Source organism: Mixophyes fleayi, chromosome 5 (genome assembly GCF_038048845.1).
Source record: "Mixophyes fleayi isolate aMixFle1 chromosome 5, aMixFle1.hap1, whole genome shotgun sequence".
NCBI lineage: Eukaryota > Metazoa > Chordata > Amphibia > Anura > Limnodynastidae > Mixophyes > Mixophyes fleayi.
The window spans coordinates 278,721,582-278,739,520 of record NC_134406.1 but is presented as its reverse complement, the minus strand read 5'-3'; the positions used below and the strand labels follow the sequence as shown (position 1 = coordinate 278,739,520).

The window sequence follows — 17,939 nt, the reverse complement described above, 5'->3', positions numbered from 1 at the left end:
AGGATGTACTACTATATATCTGTATGGGATCTATCAGCAGATGCTGTACTACTATATATCTGTATGGGATCTATCGGAGACTGTACTACTATATATCTGTATGGGATCTATCGGAGACTGTACTACTATATATCTGTATGGGATCTATCAGCAGATGCTGTATTACTATATATCTGTATGGGATCTATCAGAGGATGTACTACTATATATCTGTATGGGATCTATCGGAGACTGTACTACTATATATCTGTATGGGATCTATTAGAGGCTGTACTACTATATATCTGTATGGGATCTATCAGCAGATGCTGTACTACTATATATCTGTATGGGATCTATCGGAGACTGTACTACTATATATCTGTATGGGATCTATCGGAGACTGTACTACTATATATCTGTATGGGATCTATCAGAGGCTGTACTACTATATATCTGTATGGGATCTATCAGCAGATGCTGTACTACTATATATCTGTATGGGATCTATCGGAGACTGTACTACTATATATCTGTATGGGATCTATCGGAGACTGTACTACTATATATCTGTATGGGATCTATCAGCAGATGCTGTATTACTATATATCTGTATGGGATCTATCAGAGGATGTACTACTATATATCTGTATGGGATCTATCGGAGACTGTACTACTATATATCTGTATGGGATCTATCAGAGGCTGTACTACTATATATCTGTATGGGATCTATCAGCAGATGCTGTACTACTATATATCTGTATGGGATCTATCAGCAGAGGCTGTACTACTATATATCTGTATGGGATCTATCGGAGACTGTACTACTTTATATCTGTATGGGATCTATCGGAGACTGTACTACTATATATCTGTATGGGATCTATCAGAGGATGTACTACTATATATCTGTATGGGATCTATCGGAGACTGTACTACTATATATCTGTATGGGATCTATCAGAGGCTGTACTACTATATATCTGTATGGGATCTATCAGCAGATGCTGTACTACTATATATCTGTATGGGATCTATCGGAGACTGTACTACTATATATCTGTATGGGATCTATCGGAGACTGTACTACTATATATCTGTATGGGATCTATCAGCAGATGCTGTATTACTATATATCTGTATGGGATCTATCAGCAGAGGCTGTACTACTATATATCTGTATGGGATCTATCGGAGGCTGTATTACTATATATCTGTATGGGATCTATCAGCAGATGCTGTATTACTATATATCTGTATGGGATCTATCGGAGGCTGTATTACTATATATCTGTATGGGATCTATCAGCAGATGCTGTATTACTATATATCTGTATGGGATCTATCAGCAGAGGCTGTACTACTATATATCTGTATGGGATCTATCGGAGGCTGTATTACTATATATCTGTATGGGATCTATCAGCAGATGCTGTATTACTATATATCTGTATGGGATCTATCGGAGGCTGTATTACTATATATCTGTATGGGATCTATCAGCAGATGCTGTATTACTATATATCTGTATGGGATCTATCGGAGACTGTACTACTATATATCTGTACGAGATCTGTCGGAGGCTGTATTACTATATATCTGTATGGGATCTATCAGCAGATGCTGTACTACTATATATCTGTATGGGATCTATCGGAGACTGTACTACTATATATCTGTATGGGATCTATCGGAGACTGTACTACTATATATCTGTATGGGATCTATCAGCAGATGCTGTATTACTATATATCTGTATGGGATCTATCAGAGGATGTACTACTATATATCTGTATGGGATCTATCGGAGACTGTACTACTATATATCTGTATGGGATCTATCAGAGGCTGTACTACTATATATCTGTATGGGATCTATCAGCAGATGCTGTACTACTATATATCTGTATGGGATCTATCGGAGACTGTACTACTATATATCTGTATGGGATCTATCGGAGACTGTACTACTATATATCTGTATGGGATCTATCAGAGGCTGTACTACTATATATCTGTATGGGATCTATCAGCAGATGCTGTATTACTATATATCTGTATGGGATCTATCAGCAGAGGCTGTACTACTATATATCTGTATGGGATCTATCGGAGACTGTACTACTTTATATCTGTATGGGATCTATCGGAGACTGTACTACTATATATCTGTATGGGATCTATCAGAGGATGTACTACTATATATCTGTATGGGATCTATCGGAGACTGTACTACTATATATCTGTATGGGATCTATCAGAGGCTGTACTACTATATATCTGTATGGGATCTATCAGCAGATGCTGTACTACTATATATCTGTATGGGATCTATCGGAGACTGTACTACTATATATCTGTATGGGATCTATCGGAGACTGTACTACTATATATCTGTATGGGATCTATCAGCAGATGCTGTATTACTATATATCTGTATGGGATCTATCAGCAGAGGCTGTACTACTATATATCTGTATGGGATCTATCGGAGGCTGTATTACTATATATCTGTATGGGATCTATCAGCAGATGCTGTATTACTATATATCTGTATGGGATCTATCGGAGGCTGTATTACTATATATCTGTATGGGATCTATCAGCAGATGCTGTATTACTATATATCTGTATGGGATCTATCAGCAGAGGCTGTACTACTATATATCTGTATGGGATCTATCGGAGGCTGTATTACTATATATCTGTATGGGATCTATCAGCAGATGCTGTATTACTATATATCTGTATGGGATCTATCGGAGGCTGTATTACTATATATCTGTATGGGATCTATCAGCAGATGCTGTATTACTATATATCTGTATGGGATCTATCGGAGACTGTACTACTATATATCTGTACGAGATCTGTCGGAGGCTGTATTACTATATATCTGTATGGGATCTATCGGAGACTGTACTACTATATATCTGTACGAGATCTGTCGGAGGCTGTACTACTATATATCTGTATGGGATCTAGCAGAGATTCCGGTGGCTCTACGTGTTATACGTGTGGTCGGTCTGTGTCTTATTAATGAGGTTTCTATTCCAGCCTCACACGCAGTGTATCCGTTCTTCAGGCACCTCGGCTCGGGAGAACCAGACAGATACGTTTAGGGGTTACCTGGAAGTGCGCTTTGTTGATAACATGAGTTTTGAGCAGAATTATAGGAACCTGTGATTATTAGTTCTCTGTAGAATATAAATCTGTCTGTTCCATTATAACCCTATAACGATCAGGAATTGTACCTGTAGATAGAGGTATCTCTGTGTCCTCAGTAACGGTCAGAATTCTGTTTCCTTCTATGAATCCAGAGAAGCTGCAGCCCGAGATCTGGGAGGGGAAAGAAGAGACTTGTGATCCATGTGGACTGTACTCCGGTGAGTGGTGGACGTAACTCGGGTTGTGAGTGAGGGACACAACTCGGGGTGTGAGTGGGGACACATCTCGAGTTGTGAGTGAGGGACACAACTCGGGGTGTGAGTGGGGGACATAACTCGGGTGTGAGTGGGGGACATAACTCGGGGTGTGAGTGGGGGACATAACTCGGGGTGTGAGTGGGGGACATAACTCGGGGTGTGAGTGGGGGACATAACTCGGGGTGTGAGTGGGGGACATAACTCGGGTGTGAGTGGGGGACATAACTCGGGGTGTGAGTGGGGGACATAACTCGGGGTGTGGGTGGGGACACATCTCGGGTTGTGAGTGAGGGACATAACTCGGGTGTGAGTGGGGGACATAACTCGGGGTGTGAGTGGGGACGTAATTCGGGGTGTCAGTGGGAGCCTTGTGATAGTTAGGATATATTAAATTAGAATATATGATACAGGGGGGATGGTAAAACAATCAGAGTATCTGGGCGACTCCTTGCTCCGTGTGTAGTCGCTAGTTCCGTGTACTATGATGTCATGTGAGGCCTTCTCAGACCTTTATCTGGTATGATTCATTCCCAGGTCCCCCAAGTGATGAAGATGAGGCTGGTGAGTATGATGTGATATATGGGGGTGTGGGTATAAATCTGTGGGACCCCAGAGCATCACCCTGTGTACAGTAACTATACAACAATATTTATACGTATAACCTGTTTATTACATAATGTGTATGTAGTAAATGGTGTATCAGGGTCTCACCGGTTCCCTGAGGTGACTATTTATTCATAAACCCCACAGCATAGAGCATGTTACCCCTATAATGATTATTGGTGACTTGTTATATAAGGGATAACGCACCGGTACTGTAAGATATGGTATTATTATTCTCCTGCACACACACACATGTACACCTATGTACATACAGCGTATACAGGTATGTAACGGCTCTCTGCCATAATATGCTCCGTACAGCTAATGGTGAGATCTGTATAAATGTCTACGTACAGTACGCAGAAGTCATACTTATATAATAATGAATAAAAATACGCGGTGTAGCCCTAATTCCCTCCCCTGGCGACTGTTAGACACCCTGGGCTGGTTTCCACAGTTCGGCTCGGACGTGGGGTGTCTGATTATTGGCCGTTATATTTCGTGATGGTTGCTGGGACGCTTTTTACAGGGATTTTTCTTTTCGAACACAGATCAAAAAACAAAAACATGTTATATAGGTTTTTACACACATTAGGAGGGGGATCCAACGTCTAATAGCACAGGTATCAATATGTCATCTAAAATATGAAAATGGCAATTTGCAATTTAACTTTCTATAGTTTCATCACAATTAGGACAGTACAAATACACACATGGACACATAGGACACGGACACATTCGGACACATAAGGGACACACACAAACACACACTAGGACACAGACACACATAGCACACGGACACACATGGACACTGACACGTAGGGTACACACAGGACACGGACACATAGGACACACACACACACTAGGACACGGACATAAATAGGACACGGACACATAGAACACATGGACACTGACACGTAGGGCACACACATAGGACACAGACACACACAGGACACGGACATAAATAGGACACGGACACATAGAACACAGACACACAGCCCCTCCTTGATCTGTTACTTTAGTCACCCAGTCAAAAAGTCAGTAAGATTAGTTTGACATGATCTCCCCTCAGTAAATCCATGATGTTTGGGATCCTGTAAGTTACTGGATTTGAGATATTCTGCAACTCTTTCTTTTAGAGTGTTTCCATCAATTTTCTACTACTGATGTAAGACTCACTGTCTGTAGTTGTCTCTTCCTTGCTTCCACTTTTGTGTAGTGGGACTATATTCGGACACATAGGACACACACACAGACATGGACACATAGGACACACACACAGACATGGACACATAGGACACACACACAGACATGGACATATAGGACACACACACAGACATGGACATATAGGACACACACACAGACATGGACACATAGGACACAGACATGGACATATAGGACACGGACACATAGGACACAGACACGGACACATAGGACACAGACACGGACACATAGGACACAGACACGGACATATAGGACACAGACATGGACACATAGGACACACACACAGACACGGACACATAGGACACAGACACATAGGACACAGACATGGACACATAGGACACAGACATGGACACATAGGACACACACACAGACATGGACACATAGGACACAGACACGGACACATAGTTTCACCCCTTTCCTAACGCCCTGTCAGCGAGACAGTCATAAGGGTAGAAGCTGTTTGTCACCAGAATGACTCTGACTCTGCTCAGTGTACTGACACAGGCTGCATGGTGGGGAAGTTTCATGTATTTCGGCCGTCCGAGGACACCCACACGCCCCATACACCAATACGTTCATGTAGAATTTCACCCTCGACCAGTTCCGATCTTTCAGTGCCGATGGTTCAGCCATGAGGCACGCGACACTCACCAGGCACCAGCATGTTTGGATAACTTTGATCGTGTGCTTCTCCACAGCTTGGATCTCCTCTCTGTCCCAGGTGTTTGTCGGTGTGTAAACTGGTCAATGTCCCCACATATGTAGTAATGCAAGTACACACACACACACACAGGCCACGTGCACAGGACAGACACGCACAAACACAGCCAAGCACACACACACAGGCCACGTGCACAGGACAGACACGCACAGACACAGCCAAGCACACACACACACACACACACACAGGCCACGTACACAGGACAGACACGCACAGACACAGCCAAGCACACACACACACACACACACACAGGCCACGTACACAGGACAGACACGCACAGACACAGCCAAGCACACACACACACACACACACACAGGCCACGTACACAGGACAGACACGCACAGACACAGCCAAGCACACACACACACACACACACACAGGCCACGTGCACAGGACAGACACGCACAGACACAGCCAAGCACACACACACACACAGGCCACGTGCACAGGACAGACACGCACAAACACAGCCAAGCACACACACACACACAGGCCACGTGCACAGGACAGACACGCACAAACACAGCCAAGCACACACACACACACAGGCCACGTGCACAGGACAGACACGCACAGACACAGCCAAGCACACACACACACAGGCCACGTGCACAGGACAGACACGCACAGACACAGCCAAGCACACACACACACAGGCCACGTGCACAGGACAGACACGCACAAACACAGCCAAGCACACACACACAGGCCACGTACACAGAACAGACACGCACAAACACAGCCAAGCACACACACACACACAGGCCATGTGCACAGGACAGACACGCACAGACACAGCCAAGCACACACACACAGGCCACATACACAGGACAGACACGCACAGACACAGCCAAGCACACACACACACACAGGCCACGTGCACAGGACAGACACGCACAAACACAGCCAAGCACACACACACACACAAACACAGGCCACGTACACAGGACAGACACGCACAAACACAGCCAAGCACACACACACAGGCCACGTGCACAGGACAGACACGCACAAACACAGCCAAGCACACACACACAGGCCACGTGCACAGGACAGACATGCACAGACACACAGCCAAACACACACACAGGAAACACGCACATACACACACAGCCAAACATACACAAATGACACATACACACATGGCACATACACAGGACAGACACGCACAAACACAGCCAAGCACACACAGGACACACACAGCCAAACACACACACACGACACGTACACAGGTCACATACAGAGGACAGACGCACACAGACAAATGCACACACGACACGTACACAGATCACACACACATGCACACAGGGGTGTCTTAGTATGCCAGGGAAGCCTACCCCTAACCCTAACCCTAATCCTAACCCTAACCCTAACCCTAACCCTTCGGCCAGGGAAGCCTGCCCCTAACCTTCTAGGGATGCTATAGTCACTCAGGCAAATGCCGAAAACTGCAACAGCACATTTATTGTAATTAAAACAATCATTAGAGTACTATGTACAAACAGTAAATAAATACCAGTCAGTTTATGTCCCTTACCCCACTAGCTCACAGAGTTACAGTCACCTGGGTGTCATGAGAAGCCCCCCGGGGGAGGACAGATTCCCTATTCTCCGACGCGATGCATTTAACGGCTGACAGTGTGAACTGTATTTACTGGTCCTTTAAAAAGATCATTTTGCATTAAAAATGATTCATTGTGTAAATCTCTCTATTCTCCAAGTCCATGACAGAACATATGTAATAATCACATCTGCTGACGCAGTGTGTGTGTATCAATATTGCGCTCTCTCTTGCGTGGTGCACAGGTTGCAGTGATGTGAAGCATGAGACTGAGCAGGAGGAGGATGATTGGTTCATATCAGGGACCCGGGAACTGGAGCGGCAGACAGGTGATGAGAGCACAGATGATGGTTCTCCTCCAATCTCCTCCAGTCTGACAGAACCACTTAAATCTCTTTTTCGTCAGATCACACAGGAAGAAGATCCGCCAAGAGATCTCCTAACTTCTCTCCTGCAGAGCTAGAGTGTTTTGTGGCACTCATGGATCACTTTCTGCCCGATAACCTCATTAAAGCCGGGGCAATACCCATCAGACAGCGCAAAGCCATCCTGTTAGATATCGCTCGGCACCTGGAACCTCTGTCTGGCTGTCTGCGCACCCCTCGTCAACTCCGGCACCGCTGGACCGACTTTAACAACCGTGACCCAGACCGGCTGGAAGAGATACGGAGCAGGCTGAGGAGAGGTATCGGACTGAAGGAAGCCAGAGGGTAGTGTGTGCAATGTGTGGTGACATGTGGGGCTCCCACCTCTCGCTGTATGTAATATGAGGATGGGGTCATAGACGAAAAGAGAAGCCCAGATCTGTGTTATCTGTACAGGGTGCTGAACAGGTTCTAGGCTGATATTAGTGAATTGTGTTCTAAATGCAGTTCTGGAAATTAATTTATTGTCCTATAAATACAATGAACAATGACCAAGTTGTCTTAGAGGCCCCAAAATGAACAAGTTTATCCCTCAGAAGAGTAGAAGGAAAGCTAGAATTACAGACCAGTGAGTCTGACATTGGCAAGGGGGAAATTAAGTAAATGTGAGGTTGTTCAAAAAAGGGCTGATGGTTTGTATCACTCAACCAACCAGGAAAGACTGAAGACCTTAGTATGTGTACATGTGAGCAGGGAACAGAGAGGGGGTAGATAATAGCATAAGAGCTAAAGAGCTGGAGGGAGCGTTGTACAGAGGAGGAGAAGGATTAGAGTAAAAGGACACACAGTAATACTGGAGGGAGCGTTGTACAGAGGAGGAGAAGGATGGGTCAGAGGACACAAACTAACACTGGGAAAAAATAGAAAAATTGGGCATTTTTTTCTTGTCTGCCAGTAAGTTCCTATATTTATGCTACTTTGCAGCTGCTCAGATGGAGACCTCTAAAGACCCCACTAAAGTGGTGGAAGCGACCATGGGGGCAGGTAACGGCATTAATCATGATGAATAATATGTGAACATTCCACCCTTCCCCCCACTGGGCACTGTCAGTTGCTACCAAGATGTCATCTCTGCGCTCCCCTCTGCTATTACACTCTGCTTCTCCACTCTGTGCCCCCGATGCTCCACTCCCTGCCCACTGCGCTCCTCTCTGCTGATAACTCTGTGCCCACTGCCCCTCTTCTCCTTTCTCTGCCTCTAGCCTCTCTGCTGCTTTCTCTGCCCCTAGCCAATCTGCTGCTTCTTTCTCTGCCCCTAGCCTCTCTGCTGCTTCTTTCTCTGCCCCTAGTCACTCTGTTGTCTGCCCCTGTGGTGCAGAATGGTGACTCAGTGGTTAGTACTGTGGTTATGAGTTTGATTCCCGGACATGGCCTTATCTGTGTGGAGTTTGTATGTTCTCCCTGTGTTTGCGTGGGTTTCCTCCTACACTCCAAAAACATATTGGTAGGTAATTGGCTGCTATTAAAATGCCCTTAGTCTCTCTCAGCCTGTGTGTCTGTGTATGTTTGGGAATTTAGATTGCAAGCTCCAATGGGGCAGGGACTGATGTGAATGAGTTCTCTGTGCAGCGCTGTTGTACAGAGAATGATGGTGCTCCGCTCCCTGCCTCTCTGCAGCACTGCTTCCTGCCCCAGCCGCTCTGCTTCCTGCCCCTAGCCCCTCTGTTGTCTGCCCCTGTGGTGCTCCGCTCCTTGCCTCTCTGCATCACTGCTTTCTGCCCCAGCCGCTCTGCTTCCTGCCCCTAGCCCCTCTGTTGTCTGCCCCTGTGGTGCTCCGCTCCTTGCCTCTCTGCATCACTGCTCTCTGCCCCAGCCGCTCTGCTTTCTGCCCCTAGCCCCTCTGTTGTCTGCCCCGTGGTGCTCCACTCCCTGCCTCTCTGCATCACTGCTTTCTGCCCCAGCCGCTCTGCTTCCTGCCCCTAGCCCCTCTGTTGTCTGCCCCTGTGGTGCTCCGCTCCCTGCCTCTCTGCAGCACTGCTCTCTGCCCCAGCCGCTCTGCTTCCTGCCCCTAGCCCCTCTGTTGTCTGCCCCTGTGGTGCTCCGCTCCCTGCCTCTCTGCAGCACTGCTCTCTGCCCCAGCCGCTCTGCTTCCTGCCCCTAGCCCGTCTGTTGTCTGCCCCTGTGGTGCTCCGCTCTCTGCCGCACTGCTCTCTGCCCCAGCCGCTCTGCTTCCTGCCCCTAGCCCCTTTGTTGTCTGCCCCTGTGGTGCTCCGCTCCCTGCAGCACTGCTCTCTGCCCCAGCCGCTCTGCTTCCAGCCCCTAGCCCCTCTGTTGTCTGCCCCTGTGGTGCTCCGCACTATGCAGCACTGCTCTCTTCCCCCAGCCGCTCTGCTTCCTGCCCCTAGCCCCTCTGTTGTCTGCCTCTGTGGTGCTCCGCTCCCTGCCTCTCTGCAACACTGCTCTCTGCCCCAGCCGCTCTGCTTCCTGCCCCTAGCCCCTCTGTTGTCTGCCCCTGTGGTGCTCCGCTCCTTGCCTCTCTGCAGCACTGCTCTCTGCCCCAGCCGCTCTGCTTCCTGCCCCTAGCCCCTCTGTTGTCTGCCCCTGTGGTGCTCCGCTCCCTGCCTCTCTGCAGCACTGGTCTCTGCCCCAGTCGCTCTGCTTCCAGCCCCTAGCCCCTCTGTTGTCTGCCCCTGTGGTGCTCCGCTCTATGCAGCACTGCTCTCTGCCCCAGCCGCTCTGCTTCCTGCCCCTAGCCCCTCTGTTGTCTGCCCCTGTGGTGCTCCGCTCCCTGCCTCTCTGCAGCACTGCTCTCTGCCCCAGCCGCTCTGCTTCCTGCCCCTAGCCCCTCTGTTTTCAACAGCATTTTCTGTGTGGGTCCTTGTTGGTGAAATGGGGGTTGTCTGACTATAACAGATGGAGTCTGTTTTTGGTACATGGGGTGGAGGTTGGATATGTTTTTTTTCTGTAGTAATTTTGGAAGTGTGGTGACTGTATTTATTCACCGCACAGAGATGTATTGTTCCAGGATCATTTCCCCACCTCCCACAGACTTTACTCTCAGGTGTAGTCACTGTGTCCCCACGTTACAATAGAACAATCAGGATTAATGTCATATTATTCTGGTTTCAGCTCAAACACCTCTTCGGTCCACTGGCAGATTGTGGTCACCATCAAGTCTCCGAAGACTTCCCCGAGGTGTGTATGTCTGCTGTTCTGAATAATGGCCAGTAGGGGGCACTGCTCTGTGATGTGCATCCTTAGGGTGAGGTGAGGAAGGAAAACTTACTTTAATGGAGAGCAATAAGTGACAACATGATACTCTTATTTCTGAGTGGGTTTATTGTTTACGGGAAGATTAGTAGTCTAACTTTTAGTATTTAGGATCCATTCGTTTTAGATCTAGGGGTATATTTATATAGACTGCATCTTTGAAAAAGGGGAAATGTTGCCTATAGCAACCAATCAGATTTTAGTTATAATTTATTTAGTACATTCTACAAAATGACGGCTAGAATCTGATTGGTTGCTATAACCCGCAGTTTAGTAAATATAACTGGAGTGTAGGATTTAGTAATTTAAGATCTAGTAATAAAAGCACATGTAATAAAGTTTTACATCTTTCTACAAATAACGTTTTACTGCTGTTACAAGCGGAAGAACGTTCCTGGAACGGGATCTTTGTGTACAGCTTCCTCCTGCATGTTTTCAGGGCTTATAAAGAAGAATAACACCATCTCAGTAATCGTAATCTTGGATCTAGTCTTCTGGGATCTAGCTTTCTTCAATCTAGTTTTCTAGGATCTAGTAGTCCAGTATTTAGCAGTCCTGGATGTAGGAATCTAGTAGTTTAGGACTAGTTTCTTGACTCTAGTGTTCTAAGATTTTGTAATCCATCAGTCTTAATTCTAGGGTTCTAGGATGTTGGATCTAGTAGTCCAGGATCTAGTAATCTACGGATCTAGAATTTTGTTTTCTAATAAGAATTTCTTATCTTATTTTACTATCTAGTGTTTTAGGATCTAGAAGTTTAAGATGTGTTTTCTTGTATTTAGTAATCTAGGATATAGTGTTATAGGATTTGAGAGTTTAAAATTGAAAGTTTTAGGTCTGAAAAACTTAAAAACATGAAAACTTCATTGTGAAGAACGTCTGGAGCTCAGCTGAGTGGGGGCAGAATTAACCCATGTTAAAGAGAACCCAGATTTATTAATGTGATTATGTTATGTAAGATTTATCTGGAATATGTATCTGCATCTGTGTGATGAGGACGTCATCAGTGTCGAGTGAGCTGATGTTTTATGGCTTTTATCCATCTCATGTAACCTTCCCCCGACTATACAGGGAAGAGATGGAGACACAGACTTCCTAACCCATTGCCTGAACTGGAAGAGACCAAGGACACAGAGGAGGCCCAGAAAACGGAGCAGATGAAGCTGGACCTGGAGATATTAGAGGAGACGAAACCCAGAATTTCCCGTCCTCGCCTTGGACTTGCAAAATTTAGAAACTCCTTCTCTATGGCCCGTCTGAAAAGGAAGCGTCGTCTGGCGCTACACATCTTGCGTATTGAGAGATTACTGCGGCGAGTGGACCAACGACAGGAGCTGCTTCTCCAGAGGGCTGGTCTCAGTGTGGACAAGAATCGTTGTGCCGATCTCAAGCCTTCAGAGACATAGAATAATCAGCTGAGACGGGATAAACCTCTGCTAGATCCACCACTGGTTAGACCTGATTCATATGTAAAATAGTCCATGAGGACCTTGGACAGTTCAGCGTTGATTTTTCAGGTGTGTTTGGCTGTGAGCACATAATATGTATTCAGTCTTTATCAGCTGCTCGCCCAGATGTCTTCCATGTTAAATTGGGTGTGAACAGAACAACTTGTAGCTAATCATATCATCGGAATATTCAGAGCAGCACAAATTATTTCAGGAAATGTTTGCTGATCTGGTGGGAGGCAGTTGTGTGATTGTTAGTGAGGCCAATCTACAGACTGATAGTTATATAGTGGAAGGAGCAGGGTTCCCCAGCAGCACAGAGTATATCAGGAGACGAGTGATGTGTTAGTGAGGACAGGGCTGCATGTGACAGGGGCAGTGACATGATGTGAGGAGGGGAATGGGGGCAGCAGGAAGCCACAGACAGAGTTATATAGTGGAAGGAGCAGGGTTCCCCAGCAGCACAGAGTATATCAGGAGACGAGTGATGTGTTAGTGAGGACAGAGCTGCATGTGACAGGGGCAGTGACATGATGTGAGGAGGGGAATGGAGGCAGCAGGAAGCCACAGACTGAGAGTTATATAGTGGAAGGAGCAGGGTCCCCAGCAGCACAGAGTATATCAGGAGACAAGTGATGTGTTAGTGAGGACAGAGCTGCATGTGCCAGGGGCCGTGACATGATGTGAGGAGGGGAATGGGGGCAGCAGGAAGCCACAGACAGAGTTATATAGTGGAAGGAGCAAGGTCCCCAGCAGCACAGAGTATATCAGGAGATGAGTGATGTGTTAGTGAGGACAGGGCTGCATGTGACAGGGGCAGTGACATGATGTAAGGAGGGGGATAGAGGCAGCAGGAAGCCATAGACTGAGAGTTATATAGTGGAAGGAGCAGGGTCCCCAGCAGCACAGAGTATATCAGGAGATGAGTGATGTGTTAGTGAGGACAGGGCTGCATGTGACAGGGGCAGTGACATGATGTGAGGAGGGGAATAGAGGCAGCAGGAAGCCACAGACTGAGAGTTATATAGTGGAAGGAGCAGGGTCCCCAGCAGCACAGAGTATATCAGGAGATGAGTGATGTGTTAGTGAGGACAGAGGATGCATGTGACAGGGGCAGTGACATGATGTGAGGAGGGGAATGGAGGCAGCAGGAAGCCACAGACAGAGTTATATAGTAGAAGGAGCAGGGTCCCCAGCAGCACAGAGTATATCAGGAGATGAGTGATGTGTTAGTGAGGACAGGGGCAGTGACATGATGTGAGGAGGGGAATAGAGGCAGCAGGAAGCCACAGACTGAGAGTTATATAGTGGAAGGAGCAGGGTCCCCAGCAGCACAGAGTATATCAGGAGATGAGTGATGTGTTAGTAAGGACAGGGCTGCATGTGACAGAGGCAGTGACATGATGTGAGGAGGTGAATAGAGTCAGCAGGAAGCCAAAGACTGAGAGTTATATAGTGGAAGGAGCAGGGTCCCCAGCAGCACAGAGTATATCAGGAGATGAGTGATGTGTTAGTGAGGACAGGGCTGCATGTGACAGGGGCAGTGACATGATGTGAGGAGGTGAATAGAGGCAGCAGGAAGCCACAGACTGAGAGATATATAGTGGAAGGAGCAGGGTCACCCAGCAGCACAGAGTATATCAGGAGATGAGTGATGTGTTAGTGAGGACAGAGGATGCATGTGACAGGGGCAGTGACATGATGTGAGGAGGGGAATGGAGGCAGCAGGAAGCCACAGACTGAGAGTTATATAGTGGAAGGAGCAGGGTATCCAGCAGCACAGAGTATATCAGGAGATGAGTGATGTGTTAGTGAGGACAGGGCTGTATGTGACAGGGGCAGTGACATGATGTGAGGAGGGGAATGGAGGCAGCAGGAAGCCACAGACTGAGAGTTATATAGTGGAAGGAGCAGGGTCCCAGCAGCACAGAGTATATCAGGAGATGAGTGATGTGTTAGTGAGGACAAGGCTGCATGTGCCAGGGGCAGTGACATGATGTGAGGAGGGGAATGGAGGCAGCAGGAAGCCACAGACTGAGAGTTATATAGTGGAAGGAGCAGGGTCCCAGCAGCACAGAGTATATCAGGAGATGAGTGATGTGTTAGTGAGGACAGGGCTGCATGTGACAGGGGCAGTGACATGATGTGAGGAGGGAGATAGAGGCAGCAGGAAGCCACAGACAAAGTTATATAGTAGAAGGAGCAGGGTCCCTCCACTCACACTGATGCAGGGAACTGTAGTGTCCGATGCGTCTCTCAATTACATCCAACTTGTCTTCAGTAGACGTCACTGATTTATGCTTGTGCATCATGCAATAATTCCCCGGTGACGGAGAAGCACTATGTATGTTTATTTTGTTTGTCTTCATACATCACGGATGCAGAACATATGGAGCAATATTCTAGCACTTCACCAGTATGAGATTAATGTTGTTACATTATTAATATCTTATTCTAAAGCTGTTTTTGCCCCGGGGCTGATAGCGACGCAGTGGTACAATAATGTCTTGTTGATTTACAGCTTCGATAATTGTCCAATACCCTCCACACTCGATATGTTGTCACATTTCTACCCAGGAACTTGATGCTGTATTGGCTGTTACTATTGCGGGGGACATAAACTCTTTAGTCAGAATCGTCATAGGAGTCCACCCTGTGCGCCGGCTGTATATAAAGTATCTTATTATTCAATACAAATTTATTTTTGTATGGAAAGGAGAAAGAACCCCTCAGTGGTGGTATTGTCAGTGAGACCCTGATACAAGGAATGGCATGGAGTATTCTCTCTCCAGAAGTCAGGGATATAACCTGGGGTATCCGCTACTTGTAATAGAGCCGGAGAGAGATATAAGGGATGGTTTCTATCCATGCGGTAGGTCAGTGCTGACCATCGTCTCTGGTATATTGACCATTCTTCCAAAATATGTTCAGTGTTCCAAACATAAAGTGAAAGTGCAATAAATTGTATGTGGAATTAGGCTGCAAGTAATAAATATTAGTCCATAAATGGGATTGGCAGTTACATGCGGGATGCAGGCGGTGGGGGTTGTCCTCCGGAGAATATACTCTTATCTTGTATTTAATGCGGCCACAGGAGACTCCGCAGCAACAATATTTGCATTGTGTCATTTTATTCAAATTGTGAGTGCACTAAGGGTTTGTGTCTGATAACACAGGTGTAATATGTAGTGTGCAGTACACACCATACACTGTCATTACTGTCTTCTCATTTACATATTAAAATGAGCCATATTGCAGTATTTTCTTCATGCAAAGTGTCTCCTCCAGTCTGGACTCTTCCATCTCCTGTCCTGATCTGAGATCTCAACAAACAAGGATATACCTTGTCCATCTCTATAGACCGGTCCTTGTGGCAGACATCACCATTCACCTGTGCTCACCTGGACCGCGCCTCTGGGCCCTCCATGACTGACACAAAATATCTATTTACTGTGACTCCTGGGAGACAAATACCTTCAGTATATCAATGAGTTCCCTGGAGTCCGTGATGATCTCCAAGCTGAAGGCAAGAGCAGGTTTATAGTATTGTAGGGTGAGTCACAGGGGGCTAATATGCAGTAATAGGAGGAGCTATAGGGGCTAATATGCAGTAATAGGAGGAGCTATAGGGGCTAATATGCAGTAATAGGAGGAGCTATAGAGAGGTGGGTATATTAAGTAATAGGAGGAGTTATAGGGAGTAACAGGAGGAGCTATAGAGGGTTATTTGGAGTTATAGGAGGAGCTATAGGGGGTTATATGGAGTAATAGGAGGAGTTATATGGAGTAATAGGAGGAGCTATAGGGGGTTATATGGAGTTATAGGAGGAGCTATAGGGGGTTATATGGAGTAATAGGAGGAGTTATATGGAGTAATAGGAGGAGCTATATGGAGTAATAGGAGGAGCTATAGGGGGTTATATGCAGAAATAGGAGGAGCTATAGGGGGTTATATGGAGTAATAGGAGGAGCTATAGGGGTTATATGCAGTAATAGGAGGAGCTATAGGGGGTTATATGGAGTAATAGGAGGAGCTATATGGAGTAATAGGAGGAGCTATAGGGGGTTATATGCAGTAATAGGAGGAGCTATAGGGGGTTATATGGAAAAATAGGTGGAGCTATAGAGAGGGGGTTATATGGAGTAATAGGAGGAGTAATAGGGGGTTATATGGAGTAATAGGAGGAGCTATAGGGGGTTATATGGAGAAATAGGTGGAGCTATAGAGAGGGGGTTATATGGAGTAATAGGAGGAGTTATATGGAGTAATAGGAGGAGCTATAGGGGGTTATATGCAGTAATAGGAGGAGCTATAGGGGGTTATATGGAAAAATAGGTGGAGCTATAGAGAGGGGGTTATATGGAGTAATAGGAGGAGCTATAGGGGGTTATATGGAGTAATAGGAGGAGCTATAGGGGGTTATATGGAGTAATAGGAGGAGCTATAGGGGGTTATATGGAGTAATAGGAGGAGCTATAGGGAGTTATATGGAGTAATAGGAGGAGCTATATGCAGTAATAGGAGGAGCTATAGGGGTTATATGGAGTAATAGGAGGAGTTATATGGAGTAATAGGAGGAGCTATAGGGGGTTATATGGAGTAATAGGAGGAGCTATAAGGGGTTATATGGAGTAATGGGAGGAGTTATATGCAGTAATAGGAGGAGCTATAGGGGTTATATGGAGTAATAGGAGGAGCTATATGCAGTAATAGGAGGAGCTATAGGGGGTTATATGGAGTTATAGGGGGTTATATGGAGTAATAGGAGGAGCTATAGGGGGTTATATGGAGTAATAGGAGGAGCTATAGAGAGGGGGTTATATGGAGTAATAGGAGGAGCTATAGGGGGTTATATAGTGTAATAGGAGGAGATTTTTATTGACAAAAAAATGAAAGAATGGAGCAAATGTCAAAAACAATATAACAGCAATTACTGTAAAAACATATTATTAAAAGAACTTTAGCTTTATAGTCTATACTGTTGGGAAAAATGGATGATCAACATCAAAATTATTCATTCAGATAAATACTTTGCCATCATTTTACATACTTCCTATTCTTCTTGACCTTTAAAGACTTAATCCATTTTAAGTCTGACAAAATTAGTTTTACAGACTTCAAACATAGAGAAGGCTCCTGGTTGATCGATACTCTCGTTCTTGTAAGTCAATGGTAATAGTTACAATTGTTACAATAAGATACATCAACTCTCTGTCTATATAATTTATAGCTGATGGAACTCCATAGACTGTATCCGAGTAATTCAAAGACTGTAAACTTCTCATCCTAAGTCTGTCTTCTATTTAATTCCATAATGTTCTGCTTCCCCAGCAATCAGC

General features: G+C 45.9%; 1 protein-coding gene across 5 annotated transcripts in view; it reads left to right on the top strand.

Annotated features, from left to right (window-relative positions):
• Window positions 1-13,435, top strand: part of LOC142159399 (uncharacterized) — a 35,720-nt gene extending 22,285 nt beyond the window's left edge. For 3 of the 5 annotated variants that reach the window (XM_075214265.1, XM_075214266.1, XM_075214267.1), the window contains exons 12-18: window positions 3,303-3,368; window positions 3,942-3,968; window positions 7,762-7,845; window positions 7,923-8,201; window positions 8,866-8,925; window positions 11,011-11,076; window positions 12,223-13,435. In XM_075214265.1, coding sequence (XP_075070366.1) covers window positions 3,303-3,368; window positions 3,942-3,968; window positions 7,762-7,845; window positions 7,923-8,201; window positions 8,866-8,925; window positions 11,011-11,076; window positions 12,223-12,557 — 917 coding nt within the window. In that variant the 3' untranslated portion in view covers window positions 12,558-13,435. The remainder of the gene's footprint in view (window positions 1-3,302; window positions 3,369-3,941; window positions 3,969-7,761; window positions 7,846-7,922; window positions 8,202-8,865; window positions 8,926-11,010; window positions 11,077-12,222) is intronic. The other 2 variants (XM_075214268.1, XM_075214269.1) reach the window with 2 other exon arrangements.
• The last annotated feature ends 4,504 nt before the right edge of the window (window positions 13,436-17,939 follow it).